The 15,930-nt window shown below is 37.3% G+C and overlaps 1 protein-coding gene across 3 annotated transcripts in view; it reads left to right on the forward strand.

Moving 5' to 3' along the window:
- ATP10B (ATPase phospholipid transporting 10B (putative)) overlaps positions 1 to 15,930 on the forward strand; it is a 334,425-nt gene that overhangs the window by 315,281 nt on the left and 3,214 nt on the right. For 2 of the 3 annotated variants that reach the window (XM_045035992.1, XM_045035995.1), the window contains 3 exons: positions 710 to 790; positions 2,173 to 2,277; positions 11,354 to 11,541. In XM_045035992.1, the coding sequence (XP_044891927.1) occupies positions 710 to 790; positions 2,173 to 2,277; positions 11,354 to 11,541 (374 nt within the window). Of the gene's footprint in view, positions 1 to 709; positions 791 to 2,172; positions 2,278 to 11,353; positions 11,542 to 15,930 lie in introns of those variants that run through there. The other variant, XR_006584372.1, reaches the window with a different exon arrangement.

Here is a 15,930-nt window from a genome sequence, read left to right on the forward strand (position 1 = left end):
GCTAGTTTGCTCATCACTGGGTGATAAATAAGGGCTTCTACTCATGTTGGGGAATACAAAGCTTAGAACACAAGATTATACATGGTCTAGAATTTGCTGGTAGCCAGTAGACTAAAGAAGGCCTGGGAAACCATCAGGATGGTTTCCTGGAAGACAGAGGTCACACTGACACCCTTAGTGATTTGGAGAAGCCAGACCATGGGCAGTGAAGCACAAAATGAGAACACTGGTCTCTGAAGCCACTGAGCCCTGTCTCTTGGGAATCTGTGATCCTGGGCTGTGATGGAGAGCTCCCTTTCAGATGCTATATAGAAACCTTAGAATCTCTAAACTTACCCATTGTGTATTAGCACTAGCATGGTGCTAATGAATGACAGTTATTGATAACTGAGCACTTACTAGGTACTACAGCACAACCACATTTAGATTTCTTGAAACCCAAGGAGATAGTTGGTGTTTTCATCCTTTTTTATGGAAGAAGAAGCAATTATCAAAGCAGTTTAGTGACTTTCACAAAATCATAAGGTTCGGGCAGAGCTGGGACTTGAACTAAGGTCTGTCACCCCCAGGTCTGTGTTCTTAATGGTCCCATTCTATTGCCTCTAAGATAAAAAGCATTCTAAATACCCTATTGTTTGCCCCAGATAGCACAAGAACATTCCTTACAAAGGCTTGCTTTGATGGTGGTTGATGTGTTCTTTCCTGGCAGTGCTATAACTCTAAGACTTTCTGGATTTGCATAGTGGATGCGTTCTATCAGAGCCTTGTCTGTTTCTTCATTCCTTACCTGGTAAGTCGTATAGTCCCTTTCTAATCATACAAATCACAGAGTGGATCGCAACTGGTACTGTGAACATGAATCCTAGACTAGTAGTGTCTTTCTGGATGATGCAGCACAGAGGATCCAAACAGGTGGTCTGCAGACTATATCTAACTCAGGGTATTTGAAAAATTAGAATTTTTTCCAAAACATCTTAATTTCTGTCACCTTTTAAAAAACTGGAAACTGTCATTACACTGGGTCATTTTTGCCACGTGGCAAAAATCCAGAATTGATTCACAGCCCTGCTTAGATTGGGTGCATGTTCTTCAGTTTGCCATAGTCCCTACCACTCCATTTTGTCTTATACCTAGCTCTCTTCACTCATTTACTATTTCTTTTTTTCAACGTTTTTTTTTTTCATTTTTTTTTCATTTACTATTTCTTACTTGAATATTGAAGGTATTTGAATTTACAACCCTTGATTTATATTTAGGTTTCTGCTTTCAAGGACAAGGCCGCACACATTCAGGAAATAAGTTCTGATAATAAAGGATACTACATTATCTGAAATAAAAGCAAGAATACAGATAGCAAGGGATACCAGCCCCATCTCAATTTGGTTCCCAGTTTGAAGACTGGGAACAAAGATAGCAGAATATAATCCGTATTTCTCCTGGACAGGGAAAACAGAATATGGGTCAAGTGCTAAACTGTGGTGTCTACCCTGCCTCACATCCTTTTGCAGTCAGCAACAAGATGGGTTGAGTGATTTTGTGCTTCATTTGAATTTCCCTAGCTTACAATGCCTTCCTTCTCTAGGACTCTGCTTACCTTTCCTACTTCATTTTCCCCCTACTATGTGCTCAACAAACGGACCATCTGGGACCTTTTTGAACTTTTCAGCATCAAGTTCTCACTTTTCCCTGGTCTGCCTTTCCTCTCTTTTCAAGAGATTAACTCCTCTGAATATGATATATATTCTCTTCTGTACTCCCTGGGGTACTTTGTATACCTGGTACCATTGTATCATTTGCTACCTTGAATTGTACTACATTTTCCCTGCCTAGTAGACTATAGACTCCTTGAAGGTACACAGAAGCATCTTCAGCAGTTGGTATTGTGCCTGCTGGTTGCTCAATAAATTTCTTGTTCACCCGTTCTGCAATGTTCTGGAATACCCATCATGGCTTCTGCTACAAATATGTTTCCAAAGAATTTAACCATATTAACTCACTCCTCATCTTGTCTGTTCCTTGGGTCAGTTCCCCAGGGATGGCAGCTGAGTATCTTCCCATTCCTTCCCCTCCCATGATACCTGCCTTCACTGACGCTTTATCATCACTGTGTCAAAACCAAGGCCTTGAATCTAAGGATACATCTGACAATGCCTGCTTTTTCCTCCTCTGCAGACCTACAAAGACTCTGATATTGATGTCTTTACCTTTGGGACACCCATCAACACCATCTCCCTTGCCACAATTCTCTTGCACCAGGCAATGGAAATGAAGACCTGGGTAAGCACCCAAGAGCCCCTTTGACCTGAAAATTTTCATTCATTTTACTCTGTATCATTGATCCAATCAATAACTAACTGCTGAACTCCTACACTGTGTCCCATTTGTACAGGAATGAGGGAGGTATAAAAGATAAAGTCCCCAGCCTCAACTTGCTTATTATCTATCCAGAATGATAAAACTAAGACCTATAAAACAATGAGACAATTTTTTGCAAAAATAGAATGTATTTTCCAAATTTTTATATAAATTCTAGTTAGTTAACATACAGTGTAATGTTGGTTTCAGGAGTAGAATTTAGTGATTCATCACTTACATATAATACCCAGTACTCATTACAACAAATGCACTCCTTAATGCCTATCACCCATTTAACACATCCTCTGACCCACCTCCCTCCATCAATCCTCAGTTTGTTCTCTATAGTTGAGACTTTGTTATGGTTTGCTTTCCTTTTTTTTTTCCCCTTCCCATATGTTCATCTGCTTTGTTTCCTAAATTCCACATATGAGTGAAATCATATAATATCTGTCTTTTTCTTACCGACTTATTTCACTTAGCATAATACACTCTAGCTCCATCCATGTTATTGCAAATGGCAAGATTTTATTCTTTTTATGGCTGAGTAATACTCCATTGTGTGTATGTATATATACACCACATCTTTATCCACCCATCAGTAAATAGGTGCTTGGGTTCTTTACATAGTTTGGCTATTGTTGATAATGCTGCTAGAAACATTAGGGTGCATGTACCCCTTCAAATCTGTATTTTTGATTTAAAAAATCAAGGATGTTTCAGAGATGAGGAAAATGGTAGCCTGACTATACTTGAGGCTGTGTTAGGGAGGTCTATTCTTTCCATTTAATTTCAGGGCAAGCACATCACAAGCATGTCTAAATATCACATTTCAGTATCTAAAAACGGCAATGCCAGCTTTCTCATTAAATTCTTCTAAACAATGGTAATAACAACAAAGAGCTTAAAATTATTTACCAGGTACCTATTTATATGATTTTTAGTGTATTATCTCATTTAACCTCCTAGAGACCTTTGTTGGTGGGGGGGGGGGGGGGTCAGTGTCAGTCTTACTGAGGTATAATTGACTTATATAGCACTGTATAAGTTTAAGGTGTACAGGATAATCACTTGACGTACATATATTGTGATATAATGGATTTTAACTAAACCAGATCAGCCCCTGACATGATGTGCAGTAGCTAGTAAGAGCCACCCAAGGAAACTTCAGATCACACACACCCTCTGTTCCAATTCATGCCAAAGATAAATAGAATAAAGTGATAAACCCAAAAAACGTATAGCAGAGCCAAGTACAGGATAAATTTCCTCAAGAAGCACCAGCATGAGGAGAGACTGAAAAACAGTGGGACAGGGGAGGAAGAGGTACTGGGCTGGCCCAAACTGAAGGCTTTCTGGAATCCAGGACAGGAAACTGTGGCAGAGGAGAGTCTTGTTCCTATGGGTTAAGAAAGACTGGAGCCCTGTTTACTGCTAGGTTCAGGGTCTGGGCTGAAATTCCCCACTCAAGAAAGCAAGCTGAAGAAAAGTTGACATGCTATTTGGAATTCCAGTTTTATCAGAAGCCATGAGGAAGGTGGTTAAGATTCAAGGAGACAACTTTAATCCTGGGAACTGAAGCAAGCTAGGGAAACATTTAGAACTCTTCAAAATGAAAATTTTGTCATTGAAATTAAAAATTCAATTCACGGTATCCACTCTAGATCAGACACTGGCAAGGAGTAAACTACCAAATTGGAAGATATTACTAGGAACTCATCTGGAATGCCACACAAATATGAAAAAAGTAATTCAAAGGAATAATGGCTAGAAGAAGAATGGTAGAGAAGCAATATCTGAAAAGATAATCATTGAAAAAGAAAATTAATATAAATCTGGATATATCATAGCGAAACTATACAATGTACAAGAGACGATCTTAAAGTCTACCAAAGACTATGGACAACTTACTTGAAAAGGAATAGCAGTTAAACTGACAAACAATAGAAGCTAGAAAAGAGTGGAGTAATCATCTTCAAAGACCTGAGGGGAAATAAAGAGTTGCACATCACATAAGACCAGGGCAAAATAAATGACATTTTCAGATACTGAAACAAAAGTAGAAACATACTTCTGCAAGAACATGAAAGCTAAAACTGTAAGAAACAACATAACGGTAAGAAAGAGCTATTCAATAGACAATTTATGCTACAGCCTTTGTCATTGATGGGAGGAAGATAGAAATAGGCATTTATCAATTTTTCCATAAAAGTCCCTATTTAGTGTGTCTAAAGATGTAAGGTATCTTAATACTTGAAAATGTAGCTTAAAAACTTAAGGTTAACCATAAAGGAATGGAAATAAATAAGAGGAAAATAGAAAACTATCAATTCTGCAGGATGTAGGAAAGATAAAAAAAATTAAGAGCAAAGAAAATGATTGCCCCCCAAAATAAAACACAAGATGTTCAAGAGAAACCCAAATATATCAATACCCATAATAATGTAAATAGATTTAATTCACCTGTTAAAACCAAAAATTATCAGATTGGATATTTTTGTCCAGCAAATATAAGGGGAAATAGACAAATTCACAATTATACTGTGAGAACTGTGATATTTATATATAATTCTATCAGAAATGGATCAAACAAAAACAATATAGAAGCCTTGAATAAATTATCACATTTGATCTAATGTAGTTAGATATAATATATAAAATCCTGTTCCAAACAAATACCAAACATGTATCTTTTCAAACACAGATGATATACCAAAAATTAAAAGACCAAATTCTCACAAAGGAATTTGAAAGAATCATAAACATCAGATTTTCTGACAACACATTTAGATTAAAAATGAGCAATAAAAAGAGAGCCAAATAAACTTAACAAAGTTGGAAATTTCAAAATGTACTTCTAAATAATTCACAAGGTCCAGCATATATCATGATGGAAATTATTGCTAAATGCCTATAAAAGTACCATATATGCAAACTTATGGGATGCATCTAATGCTTTTATTATTAAAAAAAAAAAAAGAATTCAATTCAAGGAACCTAAAGAGAAAAATCAAGGAAACAATTGAAAGGATCAGTAAGACCAATAATGGAGTTCCTCAAAACCCTAATAAAAACTAATCTGTGTTACTCAGCCATAAAAAGAATAAAATCTTGCCATTTGCAATGACATGGATGGAGCTAGAGAGTATTATGCTAAGTGAAGTAAGAAAAATACCATATGATTTGACTCATGTGGAATTTAAGAAATAAAATAAGCAAAGGCAAAAAGAGAGAGAGGCAAACCAAGAAACAAGCTCTTAGCTATAGAGAACAAATAGAGGGTTACCAGAGGGGAGGTGGGTGGAGGGATGAGTTAAATAGGTGATGAGGATTAAGGATTGCACTTGTGATGAGTACAGGGTGTTATATGGAAGTGTTGAATCACTATATTGTACACCTGAAACTAATAGTACACTGTATGTGAACTAACTGGAATTTTATTTTAAAGTTTGTTTATTTATTGTGAGAGAGAGAGAGAATCCCAAGCAGGCTCCATGCTGATAGCCACCCAGGAACCCCCAAACTGGAATTTTAATTAAAACTAATCTCTGGCAAAACTGATCCAGGAGAAGACACACACACACACAGACATACACAAAGACCACAAAAATAAGATGAAAAAGACTGATAAACATAGCTATAATCATTTTTTTAATATTTTTTGAAAATTTAAACCAAGTTGATAATTTCTTTAAAATTTACCAAAACATAACTGAGGTCAGTCAGCAAACCTGAATAAACCAGTCACCATTACAGAAATTAGCTAAAATAATCCTGATACCGAAATAAGCATAGGTCACAAGGAAAGAAAATCATAGACCATAACAAACAGAGATATAAAACTTCTAAATAAATTATTGGCAGGGTGCCTGGGTGGCTCAGTCTGCTAAGTGTCCCCCTCTTGATTTGGACCCAGGTCATGATCTCTCAGTTCTTGAGATGAAACCCTGCATTGGGCTCTGTGCTCACAGCACAGAGCCTGCTTGGAATTTTTTCTCCCTCTCTCCCTGCCCCTCCCCTGCTGGAGTTCTCTCTCTCTCTCAAAATAAATAAACATTTTAAGTGAATGGCAAATTGACTCAGCAGTGTGTTAAAGATAATAAGTCCCGACCAAGGAACTTTTATATCCTGGTAGTAGACTACAAAATATAAGCTAATGCCATCACTCTGGAGAGCAATTTGAAAATAGCTGGAGGAGTTTAAGTACTCATCTGCTATGACACAATTCCACTTATAAGTATGATGCATCCTGAAAATTACTCTTGCATGTGTATATACAGAAACATGTTCAAGAATTAATCATTCTTAATAGAAAAAAAAAAGAAAAGAAAAAGCATAAGTGTTCATCAATAGGAAAATAAATTGTGGCATATTCATACAATAGAACAGGTAAAATAACTAACTAAAGCCATATCTATCAACATGGATGAAACTCCAAAAGGATAAGGTCTAGTGGAAAAAAAAGTTGAAGGATACATGTACATGATAAAGTAAAAAAGTATTCATAAACATGTAGGTATAAAATGTGTATGAGAGTGATGAGAACACTGAATTTATGTTCTAGACTAAAGAGAAAACATTTGCGGGGTATTATGGGTGCTTTAATTGTATATGTTAAACTTAATTTTTTAATAAAAATTGGAGGCAAATATGACAAAGTTAAAATTGATAAAGCTAGGTGCTGGCTATATGAGGTGTACTATCTGTATGCTTGAAGTATTTCACAATTTAATTCCATTTTTTAAAAAACTAGCACAAGATATTTCCCAAGAAGAATTCTACTCTCTTTTAACTTTTCAAAATGCCTTGAAATGCATAAGCAGTCCTCAACCATATTTCATATGGGTGATGAGACTAAAGATTCTATATCCTAACTGGTCACTCAGCCCACTTTCTCACAGCACTGCATCTGGCTGCTTTCAAAGAGGGTACCTGTTCCTTTCACTCACCATTCAGCATTATTAACTCACCTAATGCATCTCTAGACTAGCTAATCCAGTGGTTACTGGCAATTTCCAGTGCTCTTGGCAAAGGAGTCAGCTATTGGAATCATTATGAAAAAACACATTTCTCTTTTGAAAGTACCTGAAGCAGAAGGACAGTCTCTTTGTTTTCCCAGATAGAAATCAAACATGAATTTGAATAACTGTCAGTTTCCACAGTTCCCACCAAAGCGGCTAACTGCTACCTAACAAAACTAACTAAATAACAACAACAAAAAATAGCTAACTGCTTTCTTCTTCATGAACAGGGGCTGGATTATTCAGATCATCTCTCCTACTGAAAACTAAAAATGAATAATTAAAAAAAACTCTTCAAAATCATAAAAAAGCTAACAGGATAGTAACAAAAACCTTTGAGAAGGGTGGATTCTAGACAAAGACCCAAATCCTGTTTCCTTGAGGGTATTTGCAACCCTGCTCAAAAAGAACTTTGTTTCTGGCACCTTGACTGAGCAGAAAGTTCAGAAATCAAACCCAGCCACCCAAGGCAAGAGTCTAATAAGAGCCCACATTAAATAAGGACCCCCAAAGAAAGCAAACTGGTGTAGCACTCTGGAAAACAGTATGGAGGCTCCTCAAAAAATTAAAAATAGAACTACCCTACGACCCAGCAATTGCACTACTAGGCATTTATCCATGGGACACAGGTATGCTGTTTCAAACGGGCACATGCACCCCAATGTTTATAGCAGCACTATCAACAATAGCCAAAGTATGGAAAGAGCCCAAATGTCCATCGATGGATGAATGGATAAAGAAGATGTGGTACATATATATCCGATGGAGAATTACTCGGCAATCAAAAAGAATGAAATCTTGCCATTTGCAACTACATGGATGGAACTAGAGGGTATTATGCTAAGTGAAATTAGTCAGAGAAAGACAAAAATCATATGACTTCACTCATATGAGGACTTTAAGAGACAAAACAGATGAACATAAGGGAAGGGAAACAAAAACATAAAAACAGGGAGGAGAACAAAACAGAGGAGACTCCTAAATACCGAGAACAAACAGAGGGTTACGGGAGGGGTTGTGGGAGGGGGGACGGGCTAAATGGGTAAGGGGCACGAAGGAATCTACTCCTGAAATCATTGTTGCACTATATGCTAACTAATTTGGATGTAAATTTTTAAAAATAAAAAATTAAGTTAAAAAGATACAAAACAGATGAACATAAGAGAAGGGAAGCAAAAATAATATAAAAACGGGGGAGGGGAGAGACAAGAGATTCTTAAATATGGAGAACACACAGGGTTACTGGAGGGGTTGTGGGAGGGGAGATGGGCTAAATGGGTAAGGGGAATTAAGGAATCTACTCCTGAAATCATCGTTGCACTATATGCTAACTAACTTGGATGTAAATTTTAAAAAAGAGAGAAAAGAAAAAGAAAAACATCAATCAACTACTGATACCACCTGATGCTAATCAGGTGATGGATTTTCTTCCCCTGGAAGCCATGAAAAGTTATTTTCAAAGACTTTTTTTCAAAGAAGTTTTTATGATTTATTGCTTCCATCTTTTTAGAAGGCAAATAAATGTTTAATTCTTAAAAATAAATTAGGACCCCAAAGCTCTACCTTAGGGTAATGGTACACCCAAAAAAATGGACCTACCTATTCAATCTCCCCAGCAGGTACTGTAGGAATCATTCTCATTGTGAACAGGGCTTGGAGAATCTGTAAAAAAGAACTGTCCTAGGAAAAGAACCATGGGTTGGCCTCAGACATATTTGCAGCCCAAGTTTCTAGTACTTCATTGAGCCAAATTTTGACATATGAATTCAGTTTAAAGTGAATTCAAGACTGACAGTTGCCAAGGACATTGCAAAATAAACACATACACCCTCTCTAGAGAAAGGTATCTCATCCTATGCCTCAAACTGTTCCTAGCAACTTTAAGGGCAATGAGCATCACATAATCCAAAGTAACCAACTCTCAAAGAAACAAAAACCAATTGGTGAGGATCAAAAAAAAACAAGCATCAGGGGCACCTGGATGGCTCATTCAGTTAAGCAACTGACTCTTGATTTCAACTTAGGTCATGATCTCACAGTTCATGAGATAGAGCCCCACATTGGGCTCTACACAGATCGGAACCTGCTTAGGCTACTCCCCTGCTTATGCACTCTCTCTCCCAAAATAAAGAAATTAAAGAAAAAAATATATTTCAGATGTTAGTATTATCAGATATATATTATAGAAAATTATGTTTACTATGTTTAAAGAAGTAAAGAATAAGCTTTAAAATATCTGCAAGGATTGGTAAACTATATAAAGCAACCTAGCAAATTTAAAAAGAAACCAAATAAAACATTTAGAAATAAAATACAGTGGCTGGCTCAACAAAAAAATCAGAAAAAAATTGAAAGGGAGATTTATTGAATTTGTCAAGAGAAATTATGCAAAATATAAAACAGAAGAAAAATAAAAATTATGGAAAAGGTACAAAATGTATAGAGGATAGTGTGGCATCTGAAAAGGTCTACATACATTTGATCAGAGTCTAAGGAAAGGAGAGAGAAAATGAGATAGGCAGTAAGTTTAAAAGATGGTTACTAAATTTCGTATATTAAAAAAATAAATAAAATGTAAAACACAAAAAAAGATGGTTACTTAAGAATTTTGCAAAAATGAAAACATCTATCCACAAATTCAAGTTCAACAAAACCCAAGATAAAAGAAACACATACTTACCATAAAGAAACTATAGAATACTAAAGACAAAAACCATAAAAATAGCCAGATCTTAAGACATAAAGATTTCATTCTTAGAAACAAAAGTAACAGACATCTCAGTAGCAAAAACATAAGCCAAAAGACAATGGAGTGCCATTTTAAATATGCAAAGAAAAAAAGAACTGCCAAACAAGAATTCTGTTATCTGTCAAAAATATCCTTCAAGTATGAGAATGAAATAAAACATCAGAATAGATCACCAGCAGATTCCCACTAAAGGCAATTCTAAAGGAGGTACAAAGCAAAAGGAAAAAAATCTCAGATGGATGGTCCAAGATGCAAGAAGGAATGAAGTCATAAACAGTCAACATGTAACTGAATTTTAATGAATATTGACAATATTCAACTATAAGGCAAACCATTAGAGACGCTTAAATACAAGGAACAAACAGGATTGCTGGAGGGGAAGTGGTGTGGGGATGGGCTAAATGGGTGATGGGCATTAAGGAGGGCACTTCTTGGGATGAGCGCTGGGTGTCATATGTAACAGATGAATCACTGGGTTCTACTCCTAAAACCAGGACAACATTGTATGTTAACTAACTTGAATTTTTTTAAAAAATCGGAAAAAAATGCAGTAGCAATAAGTCAGGAGAGAGGTTAAGAGTTAAAGTGCTCTAAAGTCCTTGTTTAATTCAGGAGGAGGGAAAAGTAGTTACATATTTTAGACTGTGGTAATTTAAGATTGCTTATTATCATTTATTGAGTAATCACTGAAAGAATAGAAATGGAGTGTATAACTTTCAAACCAGTAAAGGGAGAAAATGAAATTGTACAAAATAGTACAATTTAATAGTACAAGTTTAAAAGAGGATAAGAATGGGGAAAGAAACACAAAACAGAATAAGATCAGACAACAGTCTGATCAAGTCTGATTCAAGTCTGCTTTGAAAATAATAAACTGCAGCCACATGTGAAAAAAATGGATTCATCACACCAAATAGGATTCTATTTACCTAACATTTAGAAAACAGTAGATAGGCAGTGAAACTACAAAGGATGGCTTGGAAATTATCACCAAAGTCAAGGGTGAGACAGAATCTTTCAGGGTTCTTTGGGTAGGTGTGTTCAAATTCTGGATTATAGCAACATGGGTGTTCACTTTATAATGATCCATTAAGCTGCATGTTTTTTTTTAATTTTTTATCTCCCCCCAAAAAATGTTTACAACAAAGTTAGCCAACTGCCATGATTGTACTGCCTCCCGATCTAAGCTATACTTTTAACAGTGTTTACTTCTCCTTTCCTTCCACAGACCATTATCCACGGACTTGTTCTAGCAGGCAGCTTCCTGATGTACTTTGTGGTGTCCCTTGTTTACAACGCCATCTGCATCAACTGCAACAGTCCCACCAATCCCTATTGGGTGATGGAAAGCCAGCTCTCAGACCCCACTTTCTACCTCATCTGCTTCGTCACACCAGTCACAGCTCTTCTGCCAAGGTTTGAGCACAGGGGCTGTCGTCTTCATAGAACTACCAGTGCCCACTTATTAAGCCATTTTCATAATCCAAGAGTCAGGAGTTTGATTCCTGATAGGAACCTTGAGACTACAGTTTCAAAGACAGGGTACTAGGACAGAGAGACCAATAAACTAAAGAGCAAATAACACAGAGTGTGGTCCGAGGTCAGCCACAGAGTAGCAAAGTCCCCAACTGGCTTGGCCTCAGTTGTGGTATCTGTAAAATGAGTAATAATTCCTGCCCTCCTGCCTTACAAATTTTGTTGTACATAAGGGATCATTTATTTATTAGCCAAGGAGTCTCATACTCAAATATCTACAGGGACAGACAAGCAACTGCAACAAACCAGGTGAAGTACAGACGTGGGGAAAAAGACCTTCTCAGCTTCACCCTATCATTGCCACCAGGAAAGATCAAGTCTTAGCATTCCAGAGCTTTAGATTTTTTTTTCATAAATCCAAATTTTGCATGAAATAGCCAACTTTTTAATGTTACTCAAATTTGTTTAACACACACACACCCACAACCTGTATTAGCCAAACAAATCATTTATGTCCAGGGACTATTTCTAACATTTCTAGCCTAAACCTTCTGCATTTGCCTTATCCAGAAAAACAGCAACAATAATACCTTATATTTCCTTGAAGCTCACTCTTGCCACATGCTTCCTAGCACTGCATTTTGCTTTTGCCATCACCTAGAAGTTAAACAGAGCTATGGTTCTAGTCCCACTTGCTCATGGGACAGCTAAGTCCCAAGAAAGAACATAATGTGTCCACAAGTCCACCACACATAACAGTGGGAGCTGGATTCTCCCAATTCAATGGCCAGTGTTCTATTCTGCAGCCCACACTCTAGTCAGAGCAGTCAGTGAACTTCACAATGATGTACCCCATGGGCAAGACTTAGCCCCTCTCCATTCTTAAGATCTTTCCACTCTAAACATCAAAATTCAGCCTCCCTACCATTATAAGCTATAGTAAACAGACTATCTCAACACTGCACAGAACTTTTTCTAATCCAAAATTAGAGAACTATAGCAGACCTTACTTCCTTTAATAAATGTGGCACCTTGCTTAACCTAGGTTGGTTTCCATTTCCTTGTCCTAAGCCAACTCAGAGCCTTGACCTCTGATGCATAAAGGCTGAAGATACCTAGATGGCAAACATAAATACCAGTTGAGTTCTAAGTATGCTCTATGTGCAATGCCTCCCTCCTTGTCCCTTGCTGGTGTCTGAAACATCAGTCCTCTCCCTGCTTCAAAGTTTGGGTTCAACACCACCAGGCTTCCTGTGCTCCCCTGAAGGCCCATGCCTTCTCACCTTCCTGCCCTTATTCATGCAATTTCTTCTACTTGGAATATACTTCCTATTACCAAACCTCCTCATTCTCTGACATCATCTCAGGCATCAATTCCAACCCTTCTGTGACTTTGCCTACCTTCCTACCTGGAAATACATCCCCCTCTCCTATGTGTTCCCATCACCTTGGTGTAACCCTGTCACTGCCTTCAGCCATTTGTTGTCTGTCTCTGTCTGACCATTAACTCCTGGATAGAAGGTATACTTCTTACTATTATATAACCAGCATTTAGCATGGTTCCCATCACATATGCTGCACTCTGAGATAAACGAGCAATAGATGTTAGAAGAATAGAAAGGTGAATAAAACAGAGCCCTTGTTCTCAAGAAACCTGCAACTCAGTATATGATTCAGACACAACTGTGACCATAATACAGGTGAAAGTGACTAGTATTGGTAGAGGGCACTGAGTGAAGAGCAGGAAGCAATTAAGAACAAGTACAAACCTCAGAGGAAATATTGCCCACCCCACACCTTCTTCAGCCCAAACCCTTGGGGGAGACAAAGAAGATTGTGCTCTCATTGGAAAAAAAGCATCAAATATGTGGATTTTTTGTCCACACTTTTGGGTTACACGCAGTTATGATCACCATTACCCAAGGACTGAGCTCCCTGTTCTGTATCAGATTTAGGATATGGAAAGAAAATTATCATACATTCTTTGCTTACCCTTGGATAGAAAACACTTAGAGCCAACAGCAACCAGTTTGATGATGATCCTTGAAAAGAATGAAGACTGTTGACAAGATGAACCTTCAGTGTTATAGATTGTTAAAACAGATGAGGGACAAATTAGGGGAAAGCTGGAAAATATTTACTTGCTAGTTACCAATAACAGAAGTTAAATCTCTGCTATTCTTTATTATCATCATAAAGTTGGATTTCTGTTTAATGTTGTTTACTAAGAAAGGCAGAGGTTTCCTCTGATAGGGAAACAATTATTTTAATAGTTCCAAGGACTGTGGACTTATAACTTTGGAACAATAAATGTTTCTTAAAGAAATCTACATAATCGAATGTTCACCACAGAAAACTATTTGTTCACTTGAAGTTATAAGCTATATTTATCATAATGGAGATTGATCTCACTCACCAAGCTTGTGATAATTAGCCCACTAGCTGTGACCTCACTTATCTTGGTCTAATTAATTCAAGCAATATTAAAGAACTGTACTGAGTCTCTTAAACTAGGAATATGTAAATTATTTTACAGATAAGACAAAAGAAATAACACACTAACTTTACAACACAAAGCAGTATCTTAATTAGCTACAAGAGAGGATAACAGTCCTTGAACACTCTTTCCTTGGCTTAAATCACACAACATTCTCTTCATCTTTCTCCTACTTCTCCTTTATTTTCCTTGCTGCTTCGTGTCCTTGACATAGTTGATGTCTAGTCTTAGTCTTGGGATCTTCTGTCTTCTGACTTTATGTTCTCACCATATACATAGCAACCACTATTGTGAAGTTAAATATCATTTTTAACAGACAAATCTCCAATATAAATTCCCAGTCCAGACCTCTCTTCTGAATTCTAGATACATCTTTCTAGATACCAATCATCACCTCCACTAGGCATGTTAGGTCTGAGGAAACTGAGACCTCTATAATTTAATTCATAATCCATCCTCTGTCAGCACCACCATCAAAGAAACTTGGGTCTCCTCCAGAGTTCTCTCAAATGCTACCCACATAGGACCAGGACAGACCCCTGGGAGTTATCCTTGATACCACTCACCACCTCATATCTGGCTTGTCACCAAGACCTGACAGTTTTGTCTTGTACCTATTTCTCATATCCATCTGCTCTATTTCTAATCTTTTTACCCCAAATTACTTCAGTAGTCTCCTATTGGGTTTGCTCTAACCTATTATTATTGTGTCAAAGTGTAATCGTGTCATCCACGTATGTCCCTCCCGAGGGCTTCCCAAGGTCATCACAATAAAGCACAAAAACCAAGATATGGCCCCCAGACCTTGCCTGCTCTGGCCTAACCAACACCTTCTGTGTCATATTTCCACACTCTGTCCTCACTATCCATACTTCAGCCATCATGCTCAGGATTTTGTTCTCTCACCCCCTCTTTGCCTGGCTACCTCCTATGCATCTCTCAGTCCTCAAATGTTTCCTTCTCAAGGAAGGTCTCTCAAACTAGATCAGGTGTTTGACACTCTCTGTGCTCTCTGCATTTAGAAGTCTACTTACGTGCTACATGAGAGCAAGAACCTTGTCTTGTTCACACTTTAATCCCTTGGGGCCTGGCCCATTGTAGGGACTCTACAAATATTTGTTAAATAAATGGCTGGAAGAAGGAAAGTGATAGCTTGGAGGAAAGGCTTAAACTGAGAAAATTCAAATTTCCAAGCAAGAAAGTATTTCCTGAAACATATATATGGTCACCAGTACTGCCTCACTGGGTGAGAAGAGAAAGAATGAGGGAAAGTTTATCTGATTCCATGGAAACTACTGTTGTCTTCAGAAACCCTTTGGCCACTGTAATGTCACCCTAAAGTTTTTAGACAATAGTGGAAGGATGGAGTCTTTCTATAAGGCTTTAGAAATAAAAACTTTTAAAGGATTATTTTTGGAAAAGATCACAGGTATCCTGAGCAACTGAATTACACTTTAGGTTAAGAAACTGACACCAAAAGAGGGAACATGAATTGCCCAATATCACAAAATGATGTAATGGTGTGATTTTTTCTCCATATACCACATGGTTTTATTCACCTTCTCATTCCTTTTTTCCCTAAACTTAGATTCTAAACACAGATGGAGACTCCCAAATCCAGAGTCCACTACCTTCAACTTGGCAGGAGGAAAGAAACACCTGAGTTAACCATTCAGGGAGGTCAATTAACTTCTCTGGAAATCTTGGGAAACCCTTATCACTTAGGGACTCAGTTTCTTCATCTAGCAAATAGTGATAATATAGTGATGCTGTCAAGTCAACCCACAGATTCAGGGAAAGAATATGTATTTAGAAACTACTTAAACATTAAT

The sequence above is a fragment of the Felis catus genome, chromosome A1 (genome assembly GCF_018350175.1).
Source record: "Felis catus isolate Fca126 chromosome A1, F.catus_Fca126_mat1.0, whole genome shotgun sequence".
NCBI classification, from domain to species: Eukaryota; Metazoa; Chordata; class Mammalia; order Carnivora; family Felidae; genus Felis; species Felis catus.